We start from the raw sequence: 15,159 nt of genomic DNA on the forward strand, positions 1-15,159 counted from the left end.
AGTGCACTAGGCCTATCTATCAGTATAGACAGGTCAGACACCAGACAGACAGAACAGTGCACTAGGCCTATCTATCAGTATAGACAGGTCAGACACCAGACAGAACAGAGCACTAGGCCTATCTATCAGTATAGTCAGGTCAGTCACCAGACAGAACAGAGCACTAGGCCTATCTATCAGTATAGTCAGGTCAGTCACCAGACAGAACAGAGCACTAGGTCTATCTATCAGTATAGACAGGTCAGACACCAGACAGACAGTCAGAACAGTGCACTAGGTCTATCTATCAGTATAGGCAGGTCAGTCACCAGACAGACAGAACAGTGCACTAGGCCTATCTATCAGTATAGGCAGGTCAGTCACCAGACAGACAGAACAGTGCACTAGGCCTGTCTATCAGTATAGGCAGGTCAGACACCAGACAGACAGAACAGTGCACTAGGCCTGTCTATCAGTATAGACAGGTCAGACACCAGACAGACAGAACAGTGCACTAGGCCTATCTATCAGTATAGGCAGGTCAGACACCAGACAGACAGAACAGGGCACTAGGTCTATCTATCAGTATAGGCAGGTCAGACACCAGACAGACAGAACAGTGCACTAGGCCTATCTATCAGTATAGGCAGGTCAGACACCAGACAGACAGAACAGTGCACTAGGCCTGTCTATCAGTATAGACAGGTCAGACACCAGACAGACAGAACAGTGCACTAGGCCTGTCTATCAGTATAGGCAGGTCAGACACCAGACAGACAGAACAGTGCACTAGGCCTGTCTATCAGTATAGACAGGTCAGACACCAGACAGACAGAACAGTGCACTAGGCCTGTCTATCAGTATAGGCAGGTCAGACACCAGACAGACAGAACAGTGCACTAGGCCTATCTATCAGTATAGACAGGTCAGACACCAGACAGACAGAACAGTGCACTAGGCCTATCTATCAGTATAGACAGGTCAGACACCAGACAGAACAGAGCACTAGGCCTATCTATCAGTATAGTCAGGTCAGTCACCAGACAGAACAGAGCACTAGGCCTATCTATCAGTATAGTCAGGTCAGTCACCAGACAGAACAGAGCACTAGGTCTATCTATCAGTATAGACAGGTCAGACACCAGACAGACAGTCAGAACAGTGCACTAGGTCTATCTATCAGTATAGGCAGGTCAGTCACCAGACAGACAGAACAGTGCACTAGGCCTATCTATCAGTATAGGCAGGTCAGTCACCAGACAGACAGAACAGTGCACTAGGCCTGTCTATCAGTATAGGCAGGTCAGTCACCAGACAGACAGAACAGTGCACTAGGTCTATCTATCAGTATAGGCAGGTCAGACACCAGACAGACAGAACAGTGCACTAGGCCTGTCTATCAGTATAGGCAGGTCAGACACCAGACAGACAGAACAGTGCACTAGGCCTGTCTATCAGTATAGGCATGTCAGACACCAGACAGTCAGAACAGTGCACTAGGCCTGTCTATCAGTATAGGCAGGTCAGACACCAGACAGACAGAACAGTGCACTAGGCCTGTCTATCAGTATAGACAGGTCAGACACCAGACAGTCAGAACAGTGCACTAGGCCTGTCTATCAGTATAGGCAGGTCAGACACCAGACAGACAGAACAGTGCACTAGGCCTGTCTATCAGTATAGGCAGGTCAGTCACCAGACAGACAGAACAGAGCACTAGGCCTGTCTATCAGTATAGACAGGTCAGACACCAGACAGACAGAACAGTGCACTAGGCCTGTCTATCAGTATAGGCAGGTCAGACACCAGACAGACAGAACAGTGCACTAGGCCTGTCTATCAGTATAGGCAGGTCAGACACCAGACAGACAGAACCGGGCACTAGGCCTGTCTATCAGTATAGACAGGTCAGACACCAGACAGACAGAACCGGGCACTAGGCCTGTCTATCAGTATAGGCAGGTCAGACACCAGACAGACAGAACAGTGCACTAGGCCTGTCTATCAGTATAGGCAGGTCAGACACCAGACAGACAGAACCGGGCACTAGGCCTGTCTATCAGTATAGGCAGGTCAGACACCAGACAGACAGAACAGTGCACTAGGTCTATCTATCAGTATAGACAGGTCAGTCACCAGACAGACAGAACAGTGCACTAGGCCTGTCTATCAGTATAGGCAGGTCAGACACCAGACAGACAGAACAGTGCACTAGGCCTATCTATCAGTATAGGCAGGTCAGTCACCAGACAGACAGAACAGTGCACTTGGTCTATCTATCAGTATAGGCAGGTCAGACACCAGTCAGAACCGTGCACTAGGTCTATCTATCAGTATAGGCAGGTCAGACACCAGACAGACAGAACAGTGCACTAGGCCTATCTATCAGTATAGGCAGGTCAGTCACCAGACAGACAGAACAGTGCACTAGGTCTATCTATCAGTATAGGCAGGTCAGACACCAGTCAGAACCGTGCACTAGGTCTATCTATCAGTATAGGCAGGTCAGACACCAGACAGACAGAACAGTGCACTAGGTCTATCTATCAGCATAGGCAGGTCAGTCACCAGACAGACAGAACCGTGCACTAGGTCTATCTATCAGTATAGACAGGTCAGACAGACAGTCAGAACCGGGCACTAGGTCTATCTATCAGTATAGGCAGGTCAGTCACCAGACAGACAGAACCGTGTACTAGGCCTATCTATCAGTATAGACAGGTCAGTCACCAGACAGACAGTCAGAACCGTGCACTAGGTCTATCTATCAGTATAGGCAGGTCAGTCACCAGACAGAACTGTGCACTAGGTCTATCTATCAGTATAGTCAGGTCAGACACCAGACAGTCAGAACCGTGCACTAGGTCTATCTATCAATAATAGTCATGTCAGACACCAGACAGTCAGAACCGGGCACTAGTTATATCTATCAGTATAGGCAGGTCAGTCACCAGACAGACAGAACCGTGCACTAGGTCTATCTATCAGTATAGGCAGGTCAGACACCAGACAGACAGAACAGTGCACTAGGCCTATCTATCAGTATAGGCAGGTCAGTCACCAGACAGACAGAACAGTGCACTAGGTCTATCTATCAGTATAGGCAGGTCAGACACCAGACAGACAGAACAGTGCACTAGGCCTATCTATCAGTATAGGCAGGTCAGTCACCAGACAGACAGAACAGTGCACTAGGCCTATCTATCAGTATAGGCAGGTCAGACACCAGACAGACAGAACAGTGCACTAGGCCTGTCTATCAGTATAGGCAGGTCAGACACCAGACAGACAGAACAGTGCACTAGGCCTATCTATCAGTATAGGCAGGTCAGACACCAGACAGACAGAACAGTGCACTAGGCCTATCTATCAGTATAGGCAGGTCAGACACCAGACAGACAGAACAGTGCACTAGGCCTATCTATCAGTATAGTCAGGTCAGTCACCAGACAGACAGAACAGTGCACTAGGCCTATCTATCAGTATAGTCAGGTCAGACACCAGACAGACAGAACAGTGCACTAGGCCTATCTATCAGTATAGGCAGGTCAGACACCAGACAGACAGAACAGTGCACTAGGCCTGTCTATCAGTATAGGCAGGTCAGACACCAGACAGACAGAACAGTGCACTAGGCCTGTCTATCAGTATAGGCAGGTCAGACACCAGACAGACAGAACAGTGCACTAGGCCTGTCTATCAGTATAGGCAGGTCAGACACCAGACAGACAGAACAGTGCACTAGGCCTATCTATCAGTATAGGCAGGTCAGACACCAGACAGACAGAACCGGGCACTAGTTATATCTATCAGTATAGGCAGGTCAGTCACCAGACAGACAGAACCGTGCACTAGGTCTATCTATCAGTATAGGCAGGTCAGACACCAGACAGACAGAACAGTGCACTAGGCCTATCTATCAGTATAGGCAGGTCAGTCACCAGACAGACAGAACAGTGCACTAGGTCTATCTATCAGTATAGTCAGGTCAGTCTATCAGTATAGGCAGGTCAGACACCAGACAGACAGAACAGTGCACTAGGCCTGTCTATCAGTATAGTCAGGTCAGACACCAGACAGACAGAACAGTGCACTAGGCCTATCTATCAGTATAGGCAGGTCAGTCACCAGACAGACAGAACAGTGCACTAGGCCTGTCTATCAGTATAGACAGGTCAGACACCAGACAGTCAGAACAGTGCACTAGGCCTGTCTATCAGTATAGGCAGGTCAGACACCAGACAGACAGAACAGTGCACTAGGCCTGTCTATCAGTATAGGCAGGTCAGTCACCAGACAGACAGAACAGAGCACTAGGCCTGTCTATCAGTATAGACAGGTCAGACACCAGACAGACAGAACAGTGCACTAGGCCTGTCTATCAGTATAGGCAGGTCAGACACCAGACAGACAGAACAGTGCACTAGGCCTGTCTATCAGTATAGGCAGGTCAGACACCAGACAGACAGAACCGGGCACTAGGCCTGTCTATCAGTATAGACAGGTCAGACACCAGACAGACAGAACCGGGCACTAGGCCTGTCTATCAGTATAGGCAGGTCAGACACCAGACAGACAGAACAGTGCACTAGGCCTGTCTATCAGTATAGGCAGGTCAGACACCAGACAGACAGAACCGGGCACTAGGCCTGTCTATCAGTATAGGCAGGTCAGACACCAGACAGACAGAACAGTGCACTAGGTCTATCTATCAGTATAGACAGGTCAGTCACCAGACAGACAGAACAGTGCACTAGGCCTGTCTATCAGTATAGGCAGGTCAGACACCAGACAGACAGAACAGTGCACTAGGCCTATCTATCAGTATAGGCAGGTCAGTCACCAGACAGACAGAACAGTGCACTTGGTCTATCTATCAGTATAGGCAGGTCAGACACCAGTCAGAACCGTGCACTAGGTCTATCTATCAGTATAGGCAGGTCAGACACCAGACAGACAGAACAGTGCACTAGGCCTATCTATCAGTATAGGCAGGTCAGTCACCAGACAGACAGAACAGTGCACTAGGTCTATCTATCAGTATAGGCAGGTCAGACACCAGTCAGAACCGTGCACTAGGTCTATCTATCAGTATAGGCAGGTCAGACACCAGACAGACAGAACAGTGCACTAGGTCTATCTATCAGCATAGGCAGGTCAGTCACCAGACAGACAGAACCGTGCACTAGGTCTATCTATCAGTATAGACAGGTCAGACAGACAGTCAGAACCGGGCACTAGGTCTATCTATCAGTATAGGCAGGTCAGTCACCAGACAGACAGAACCGTGTACTAGGCCTATCTATCAGTATAGACAGGTCAGTCACCAGACAGACAGTCAGAACCGTGCACTAGGTCTATCTATCAGTATAGGCAGGTCAGTCACCAGACAGAACTGTGCACTAGGTCTATCTATCAGTATAGTCAGGTCAGACACCAGACAGTCAGAACCGTGCACTAGGTCTATCTATCAATAATAGTCATGTCAGACACCAGACAGTCAGAACCGGGCACTAGTTATATCTATCAGTATAGGCAGGTCAGTCACCAGACAGACAGAACCGTGCACTAGGTCTATCTATCAGTATAGGCAGGTCAGACACCAGACAGACAGAACAGTGCACTAGGCCTATCTATCAGTATAGGCAGGTCAGTCACCAGACAGACAGAACAGTGCACTAGGTCTATCTATCAGTATAGGCAGGTCAGACACCAGACAGACAGAACAGTGCACTAGGCCTATCTATCAGTATAGGCAGGTCAGTCACCAGACAGACAGAACAGTGCACTAGGCCTATCTATCAGTATAGGCAGGTCAGACACCAGACAGACAGAACAGTGCACTAGGCCTGTCTATCAGTATAGGCAGGTCAGACACCAGACAGACAGAACAGTGCACTAGGCCTATCTATCAGTATAGGCAGGTCAGACACCAGACAGACAGAACAGTGCACTAGGCCTATCTATCAGTATAGGCAGGTCAGACACCAGACAGACAGAACAGTGCACTAGGCCTATCTATCAGTATAGTCAGGTCAGTCACCAGACAGACAGAACAGTGCACTAGGCCTATCTATCAGTATAGTCAGGTCAGACACCAGACAGACAGAACAGTGCACTAGGCCTATCTATCAGTATAGGCAGGTCAGACACCAGACAGACAGAACAGTGCACTAGGCCTGTCTATCAGTATAGGCAGGTCAGACACCAGACAGACAGAACAGTGCACTAGGCCTGTCTATCAGTATAGGCAGGTCAGACACCAGACAGACAGAACAGTGCACTAGGCCTGTCTATCAGTATAGGCAGGTCAGACACCAGACAGACAGAACAGTGCACTAGGCCTATCTATCAGTATAGGCAGGTCAGACACCAGACAGACAGAACCGGGCACTAGTTATATCTATCAGTATAGGCAGGTCAGTCACCAGACAGACAGAACCGTGCACTAGGTCTATCTATCAGTATAGGCAGGTCAGACACCAGACAGACAGAACAGTGCACTAGGCCTATCTATCAGTATAGGCAGGTCAGTCACCAGACAGACAGAACAGTGCACTAGGTCTATCTATCAGTATAGTCAGGTCAGTCTATCAGTATAGGCAGGTCAGACACCAGACAGACAGAACAGTGCACTAGGCCTGTCTATCAGTATAGTCAGGTCAGACACCAGACAGACAGAACAGTGCACTAGGCCTATCTATCAGTATAGGCAGGTCAGTCACCAGACAGACAGAACAGTGCACTAGGCCTGTCTATCAGTATAGGCAGGTCAGTCACCAGACAGACAGAACAGTGCACTAGGCCTGTCTATCAGTATAGTCAGGTCAGACACCAGACAGACAGAACCGGGCACTAGGCCTATCTATCAGTATAGGCAGGTCAGTCACCAGACAGACAGAACAGTGCACTAGGCCTATCTATCAGTATAGGCAGGTCAGACACCAGACAGACAGAACAGAGCACTAGGCCTATCTATCAGTATAGGCAGGTCAGACACCAGACAGACAGAACAGAGCACTAGGCCTATCTATCAGTATAGGCAGGTCAGTCACCAGACAGACAGAACAGTGCACTAGGCCTGTCTATCAGTATAGTCAGGTCAGTCACCAGACAGACAGAACAGTGCACTAGGCCTGTCTATCAGTATAGTCAGGTCAGACACCAGACAGACAGAACCGGGCACTAGGCCTATCTATCAGTATAGGCAGGTCAGTCACCAGACAGACAGAACAGTGCACTAGGCCTATCTATCAGTATAGGCAGGTCAGACACCAGACAGACAGAACAGAGCACTAGGCCTATCTATCAGTATAGGCAGGTCAGACACCAGACAGACAGAACAGAGCACTAGGCCTATCTATCAGTATAGGCAGGTCAGTCACCAGACAGACAGAACAGTGCACTAGGCCTGTCTATCAGTATAGTCAGGTCAGTCACCAGACAGACAGAACAGTGCACTAGGCCTATCTATCAGTATAGGCAGGTCAGTCACCAGACAGACAGAACAGTGCACTAGGCCTGTATATCAGTATAGACAGGTCAGACACCAGACAGACAGAACAGTGCACTAGGCCTATCTATCAGTATAGACAGGTCAGTCACCAGACAGACAGAACAGTGCACTAGGCCTGTCTATCAGTATAGACAGGTCAGACACCAGACAGACAGAACAGTGCACTAGGCCTATCTATCAGTATAGACAGGTCAGTCACCAGACAGACAGAACAGTGCACTAGGCCTGTCTATCAGTATAGTCAGGTCAGTCACCAGACAGACAGAACAGTGCACTAGGCCTGTCTATCAGTATAGTCAGGTCAGTCACCAGACAGACAGAACAGTGCACTAGGCCTGTCTATCAGTATAGTCAGGTCAGTCACCAGACAGACAGAACAGTGCACTAGGCCTATCTATCAGTATAGTCAGGTCAGTCACCAGACAGACAGAACAGTGCACTAGGCCTGTCTATCAGTATAGTCAGGTCAGTCACCAGACAGACAGAACAGTGCACTAGGCCTGTCTATCAGTATAGTCAGGTCAGTCACCAGACAGACAGAACAGTGCACTAGGCCTGTCTATCAGTATAGTCAGGTCAGTCACCAGACAGACAGAACAGTGCACTAGGCCTATCTATCAGTATAGTCAGGTCAGTCACCAGACAGACAGAACAGTGCACTAGGCCTGTCTATCAGTATAGTCAGGTCAGTCACCAGACAGACAGAACAGTGCACTAGGCCTATCTATCAGTATAGTCAGGTCAGTCACCAGACAGACAGAACAGTGCACTAGGCCTATCTATCAGTATAGTCAGGTCTGTCTATCAGTATAGTCAGGTCTATCTATCAGTATAGTCAGGTCTATCTATCAGTATAGTCAGGTCTATCTATCAGTATAGTCAGGTCTATCTATCAGTATAGTCAGGTCTATCTATCAGTATAGTCAGGTCTATCTATCAGTATAGTCAGGTCTATCTATCAGTATAGTCAGGTCTATCTATCAGTATAGTCAGGTCTATCTATCAGTATAGTCAGGTCTATCTATCAGTATAGTCAGGTCTATCTATCAGTATAGAGGTCTGTCTATCAGTATAGAGGTCTGTCTATCAGTATAGAGGTCTGTCTATCAGTATAGAGGTCTGTCTATCAGTATAGAGGTCTGTCTATCAGTATAGAGGTCTATCTATCAGTATAGAGGTCTATCTATCAGTATAGTCAGGTCTATCTATCAGTATAGAGGTCTATCTATCAGTATAGTCAGGTCTATCTATCAGTATAGAGGTCTGTCTATCAGTATAGTCAGGTCTATCTATCAGTATAGTCAGGTCTATCTATCAGTATAGAGGTCTGTCTATCAGTATAGTCAGGTCTATCTATCAGTATAGTCAGGTCTATCTATCAGGTCTGTCTATCAGTATAGGCAGGTCTATCTATCAGTATAGTCAGGTCTATCTATCAGTATAGTCAGGTCTATCTATCAGTATAGTCAGGTCTATCTATCAGTATAGTCAGGTCTATCTATCAGTATAGTCAGGTCTATCTATCAGTATAGTCAGGTCTATCTATCAGTATAGGCAGGTCTATCTATCAGTATAGTCAGGTCTATCTATCAGTATAGTCAGGTCTATCTATCAGTATAGTCAGGTCTATCTATCAGTATAGTCAGGTCTATCTATCAGTATAGTCAGGTCTATCTATCAGTATAGTCAGGTCTATCTATCAGTATAGTCAGGTCTGTCTATCAGTATAGTCAGGTCTATCTATCAGTATAGTCAGGTCTATCTATCAGGTCTGTCTATCAGTATAGGCAGGTCTATCTATCAGTATAGTCAGGTCTATCTATCAGTATAGTCAGGTCTATCTATCAGTATAGTCAGGTCTATCTATCAGTATAGTCAGGTCTATCTATCAGTATAGTCAGGTCTATCTATCAGTATAGGCAGGTCTATCTATCAGTATAGGCAGGTCTATCTATCAGTATAGTCAAGTCTATCTATCAGTATAGGCAGGTCTATCTATCAGTATAGGCAGGTCTATCTATCAGTATAGAGGTCTGTCTATCAGTATAGTCAGGTCTATCTATCAGTATAGTCAGGTCTGTCTATCAGTATAGTCAGGTCTATCTATCAGTATAGTCAGGTCTATCTATCAGTATAGTCAGGTCTATCTATCAGTATAGTCAGGTCTATCTATCAGTATAGTCAGGTCTATCTATCAGTATAGTCAGGTCTATCTATCAGTATAGTCAGGTCTATCTATCAGTATAGTCAGGTCTATCTATCAGTATAGTCAGGTCTATCTATCAGTATAGTCAGGTCTGTCTATCAGTATAGTCAGGTCTATCTATCAGTATAGTCAGGTCTATCTATCAGTATAGTCAGGTCTATCTATCAGTATAGTCAGGTCTATCTATCAGTATAGTCAGGTCTATCTATCAGTATAGTCAGGTCTGTCTATCGGCAAACAAAAACTACTTTTGCGTATCCAATTTGGTTGAAATGTTTTAATGTTTAAACATTCACACCTTTGTGTGTGTGTGTGTGTGTGTGTGTGTGTGTGTGTGTGTGTGTGTGTGTGTGTGTGTGTGTGTGTGTGTGTGTGTGTGTGTGTGTGTGTGTGTGTTCTCTCTGGGTTTCTCCTCCAGAGCCAAAGAGCCAGTCCTCCCAGAGGCATCACGAGGGTAAGATGACGTTCCCTCCTAACAGCCAGTCCCAGGACAGGTACCCCCAACGCAGCGACAGGTCAGACGGTAGGAACGACTGGTCCAGGAACGACAGATCACGGAAGGAGAGAAACGAGAGGAACGACAGATCAGACTTCAGGAACGACAGGAACGACAGACCACCTCGTTTCCAGAGGGATAGTGACAAGGATTTCCCTAAACCTGGCCACGACCCCTCCATCGCCACATCCACCCCTTCCCCAGCCCCAGCTCCAGCAGGGAGCCGGCAGGGCCAGGAGAGAGCCCAGGACAGAGGCCAGGAAAGGGGCCAGACACAGGAGAAGGCTCCTCCTGGAGGTGGAGGAGGGTCAGAGAGGTGGAGAGAGGCCCAGCATGAGAGACAAACAGCCAGGGAGGCCAGAGGACAGACATCAGTTTTCTGCCCTGCTGCTACTTACCCTGCCCCCGGCCAGCGGAACAGAGAACCCAGAGACGGAACCCAGGGGGATTCATCTGGTTCTAGAACCTTCCAACAGGGAATCAGAGTAGGTTCTAGTTCTGGTTCCGGAGGGTTCCAGAACCAAAGTCGGAGAGAGCAGCACTCGGTACCTGATCTGTCGTTTAATAAGAGAGGAGGAGGAGGAGGAGGAGGAGGAGGAGGAGGGATGAAGCAGGACAACGGACCTGCACCAGCTGCCTCTAAACCAGGCCAGCACCAGACAGAGTTCAGTTCTAACTGTGTATCAGAACCTAAAGGGGTCCAGAGGTCTGACTGCGGAACAGACAACAGGTATGGATACTGGATTAGACTTGATTGTGAACGTCGTCTCATCAAATCAAATCACATTTTTATTGATCACATACACATGGTTAGCAGATGTTATTGGTCACATACACATGGTTAGCAGATGTTATTGGTCACATACACATGGTTAGCAGATGTTATTGGTCACATACACATGGTTAGCAGATGTTATTGGTCACATACACATGGTTAGCAGATGTTATTGGTCACATACACACGGTTAGCAGATGTTAATGCGAGTGTAGCGAAATGCTTGTGCTTCTAGTTCCGACAATGCAGTAATATCTAACAAGTAATCTAGCTAACAATTCCAAAACTACTACCCTATAGACACAAGTGTAAGGGGATAAAGAATATGTAAATAAAGATATATGAATGAGTGATGGTACAGAGCGGCATAGGCAAGATACAGTAGATGGTATAGAGGACAGTATATACATATGAGATTAGTAATGTAGGGTATGTAAACATTATATTAAGTGGCTAGTGATACATGTATTACATAAGGATGCAGTAGATGATATAGAGTACAGTATATACATATGAGATGAATAATGTAAGGTATGTAAACATTATATTAAGTGGCATAGTTTGTATGGATACTTGATTAGACTTGACTATGAATGTCGTCTCATTGTCAATGTCATCCGTGTTTATGAATACAACGTGCGAGAGTTGACTGTTTTCTAATGTGTGCGCAGTGCCAACGAAGAAAGGTGCATTCTGGGATGTGCAGTAACGTTGTTTTGTATTGTAGAGCTGAGCCCAACAGCAGACGGAGAGGAGGAGGGGGGAAGTCCCACAGGGAAAGGCCCAACTCTGACAACTTTGACCGTTACCGGGACAACGGACCGTCGAACTCTTCAACGTCGTGGGCGGGGCAAGAGAAGGACTGTAGCGCCGGGACGCAGGACTGGGGCGTGTCCCGTGGCGAGTCTCGTCCAGTGAAAGGCCAAGTGGGCAGCGGCCCAGGCACGGGGCCACACCTCCAAAACGGTGACTCGTCAACGGAACACCGGACAGGGCCAATCAAACAACAGAACTACTCCTCTGGTCCCGCCCCCAGGGAGAGGGAGGAGCCACACAACAGGAACAGCACTAACCCCGCCCATAACAACTCCAACACCGCCCCTAAGAAGAGAACGGGGCAGGTCAAAGGGCAGAGGTCAGACCAGAGGTCAGACCAGGGGCAGGTTGGGACCATGGAGCCTGCAGTGGCTCAAGGCCTGGGGAACTTGAAACCAGGAGACCAGGTTCTAGCGCTCTACTGGGAAGACAACAAGGTACAACTATATTAACACTGGAGTTATGGTTAGGTAGATGGGAGTCATGGTTAGATAGATGGGAGTCATAGTTAGATAGATGGGAGTCATGGTTAGGTAGATGGGAGTCATGGTTAGATAGATGGGAGTCATAGTTAGATAGATGGGAGTCATGGTTAGATAGATGGGAGTCATGGTTAGATGGGAGTCATGGTTAGATAGATGGGAGTCATGGTTAGATAGATGAGAGTCATGGTTAGATAGATGGGAGTCATAGTTAGATAGATGTGAGTCATGGCTAGATAGATGGGAGTCATGGCTAGATAGATGGGAGTCATAGTTAGATAGATGGGAGTCATGGTTAGATTGATGGGAGTCATAGTTAGATAGATGGAAGGACAATCAACTATATTAACACTGGAGTCATGGTTAGATAGATGGGAGTCATGGTTAGATAGATGGGAGTCATGGTTAGATAGATGGGAGTCATGGTTAGATAGATGGGAGTCATGGTTAGATAGATGAGAGTCATGGTTAGATAGATGGGAGTCATAGTTAGATAGATGTGAGTCATGGCTAGATAGATGGGAGTCATGACTAGATAGATGTGAGTCATGGCTAGATAGATGGGAGTCATGGCTAGATAGATGGGAGTCATGGCTAGATAGATGGGAGTCATGGCTAGATAGATGGGAGTCATAGTTAGATAGATGGGAGGACAATCAACTATATTAACACTGGAGTCATGGTTAGATAGATGGGAGTCATGGTTAGATAGATGGGAGTCATGGTTAGATAGATGGGAGTCATGGTTAGATAGATGGGAGTCATAGTTAGATAGATGGGAGTCATGGTTAGATAGATGGGAGTCATGGTTAGATAGATGGGAGTCATAGTTAGATAGATGGGAGTCATGGCTGTGTGTAATGACACCTCTGTGTGTAGTTCTATAGGTCCAGGATAGATGCTGTGTGTAATGACACCTCTGTGTGTAGTTCTCACAGGTCCAGGATAGATGCTGTGTGTAATGACACCTCTGTGTGTAGTTCTACAGGTCCAGGATAGATGCTGTGTATAATGACACCTCTGTGTGTAGTTCTACAGGTCCAGGGTAGATGCTGTGTGTAATGACACCTCTGTGTGTAGTTCTACAGGTCCAGGATAGATGCTGTGTATAATGACACCTCTGTGTGTAGTTCTACAGGTCCAGGATAGATGCTGTGTATAATGACACCTCTGTGTGTAGTTCTACAGGTCCAGGATAGATGCTGTGTGTAATGACACCTCTGTGTGTAGTTCTACAGGTCCAGGATAGATGCTGTGTATAATGACACCTCTGTGTGTAGTTCTACAGGTCCAAGATAGATGCTGTGTATAATGACACCTCTGTGTGTAGTTCTACAGGTCCAGGATAGATGCTGTGTAAATGACACCTCTGTGTGTAGTTCTACAGGTCCAGGGTAGATGCTGTGTGTAATGACACCTCTGTGTGTAGTTCTACAGGTCCAGGATAGATGCTGTGTATAATGACACCTCTGTGTGTAGTTCTACAGGTCCAGGATAGATGCTGTGTATAATGACACCTCTGTGTGTAGTTCTACAGGTCCAGGATAGATGCTGTGTGTAATGACACCTCTGTGTGTAGTTCTACAGGTCCAGGATAGATGCTGTGTATAATGACACCTCTGTGTATAGTTCTACAGGTCCAGGATAGATGCTGTGTATAATGACACCTCTGTGTGTAGTTCTACAGGTCCAGGATAGATGCTGTGTATAATGACACCTCTGTGTGTAGTTCTACAGGTCCAGGATAGATGCTGTGTATAATGACACCTCTGTGTGTAGTTCTACAGGTCCAGGATAGATGCTGTGTGTAATGACACCTCTGTGTGTAGTTCTACAGGTCCAGGATAGATGTTGTGTGTAATGACACCTCTGTGTGTAGTTCTCACAGGTTCAGGATAGATGCTGTGTGTAATGACACCTCTGTGTGTAGTTCTCACAGGTTCAGGATAGATGCTGTGTGTAATGACACCTCTGTGTGTAGTTCTACAGGTCCAGGATAGATGCTGTTCATCCCTCTGGTCTCACGGCCGTCGTGGTCTTCACTGAGTATGGAAACTGTGAGGAGGTCCTTCTACACAACATCAGACCGGTCAGCACGGACTTCTGGGTTAGTATCTATGGGACTACAGTTGCTCTGTCTCGACTCACCTTTCCACGTTCCCTCATGTCCTCTCTCCTCTCCAGCTTCTCAAACCGTATTGGAGCAGAATGTCCAAGGCCCCCACCCCTAGTCCGTCGTCTCTGATGGGTTTTAGAGAAAGAGGAGAGGAAAAGAGGATGTGAGGAAACGAGGAAAGACTCATTGAGAATGAGCCTTCGTTCTACCTAATAGAAAGGCCTTGGTTGCGTCTAAGATGGCGCCTCATATTCAGGTGTGAATACACAGACTGATACAACGTGGGTTTAGCCTTCAGGAAGGTCAGCTGCTCTAATATCATCTCATAAACCAGCCCAGTGTATTCTCAGTGTCTTTAGTCCAGAGGGCAGATCTAGGATCAGGTCCTGCCTGTCAGAACGGCAGAGGGAGGGAGGGAGGGAGGGAGGGAGGGAGGGAGGGAGGGAGGGAGGGAAGGAAGGAAGGAAGGAGCTAGGGAGGGAGGGAGGGAGGAAGAGGGAGGGAGGGAGGAAGGAAGAGGGAGGGTGGCAGGGTAGCCTAGTGGTTAGAGCGTTGGACTAGTAACCGAAAGGTTGCAAGTTCAAATCCCCGAGCTGACAAGGTACAACTCTGTCGTTCTGCCCCTGAACAGGCAGTTAACCCAATGTTCCTAGACCGTCATTGAAAATAAGAATTTGTTCTTAACTGACTTGCCTCGTTAAATAAAGATAAAAATAAAAAAATAAATAAGAATAGAATCGTATTCAGTATGATTGAATAAACAAACAAACTGA

The 15,159-nt window shown here is 47.1% G+C and overlaps 1 protein-coding gene across 6 annotated transcripts in view; it reads left to right on the top strand.

The window, feature by feature from the left end:
- tdrd3 (tudor domain containing 3) overlaps positions 1–15,159 on the top strand; it is a 75,838-nt gene that overhangs the window by 43,236 nt on the left and 17,443 nt on the right. For 4 of the 6 annotated variants that reach the window (XM_036951470.1, XM_036951471.1, XM_036951474.1 and 1 more), the window contains exons 11-13: positions 10,120–10,927; positions 11,700–12,225; positions 14,252–14,377. In XM_036951470.1, the coding sequence (XP_036807365.1) occupies positions 10,120–10,927; positions 11,700–12,225; positions 14,252–14,377 (1,460 nt within the window). Of the gene's footprint in view, positions 1–10,119; positions 10,928–11,699; positions 12,226–13,250; positions 13,559–14,251; positions 14,378–14,454; positions 14,783–15,159 lie in introns of those variants that run through there. The other 2 variants (XM_036951473.1, XM_036951475.1) reach the window with 2 other exon arrangements.

Source organism: Oncorhynchus mykiss, chromosome 18 (assembly GCF_013265735.2).
Source record: "Oncorhynchus mykiss isolate Arlee chromosome 18, USDA_OmykA_1.1, whole genome shotgun sequence".
In the NCBI taxonomy this organism is placed as follows: domain Eukaryota; kingdom Metazoa; phylum Chordata; class Actinopteri; order Salmoniformes; family Salmonidae; genus Oncorhynchus; species Oncorhynchus mykiss.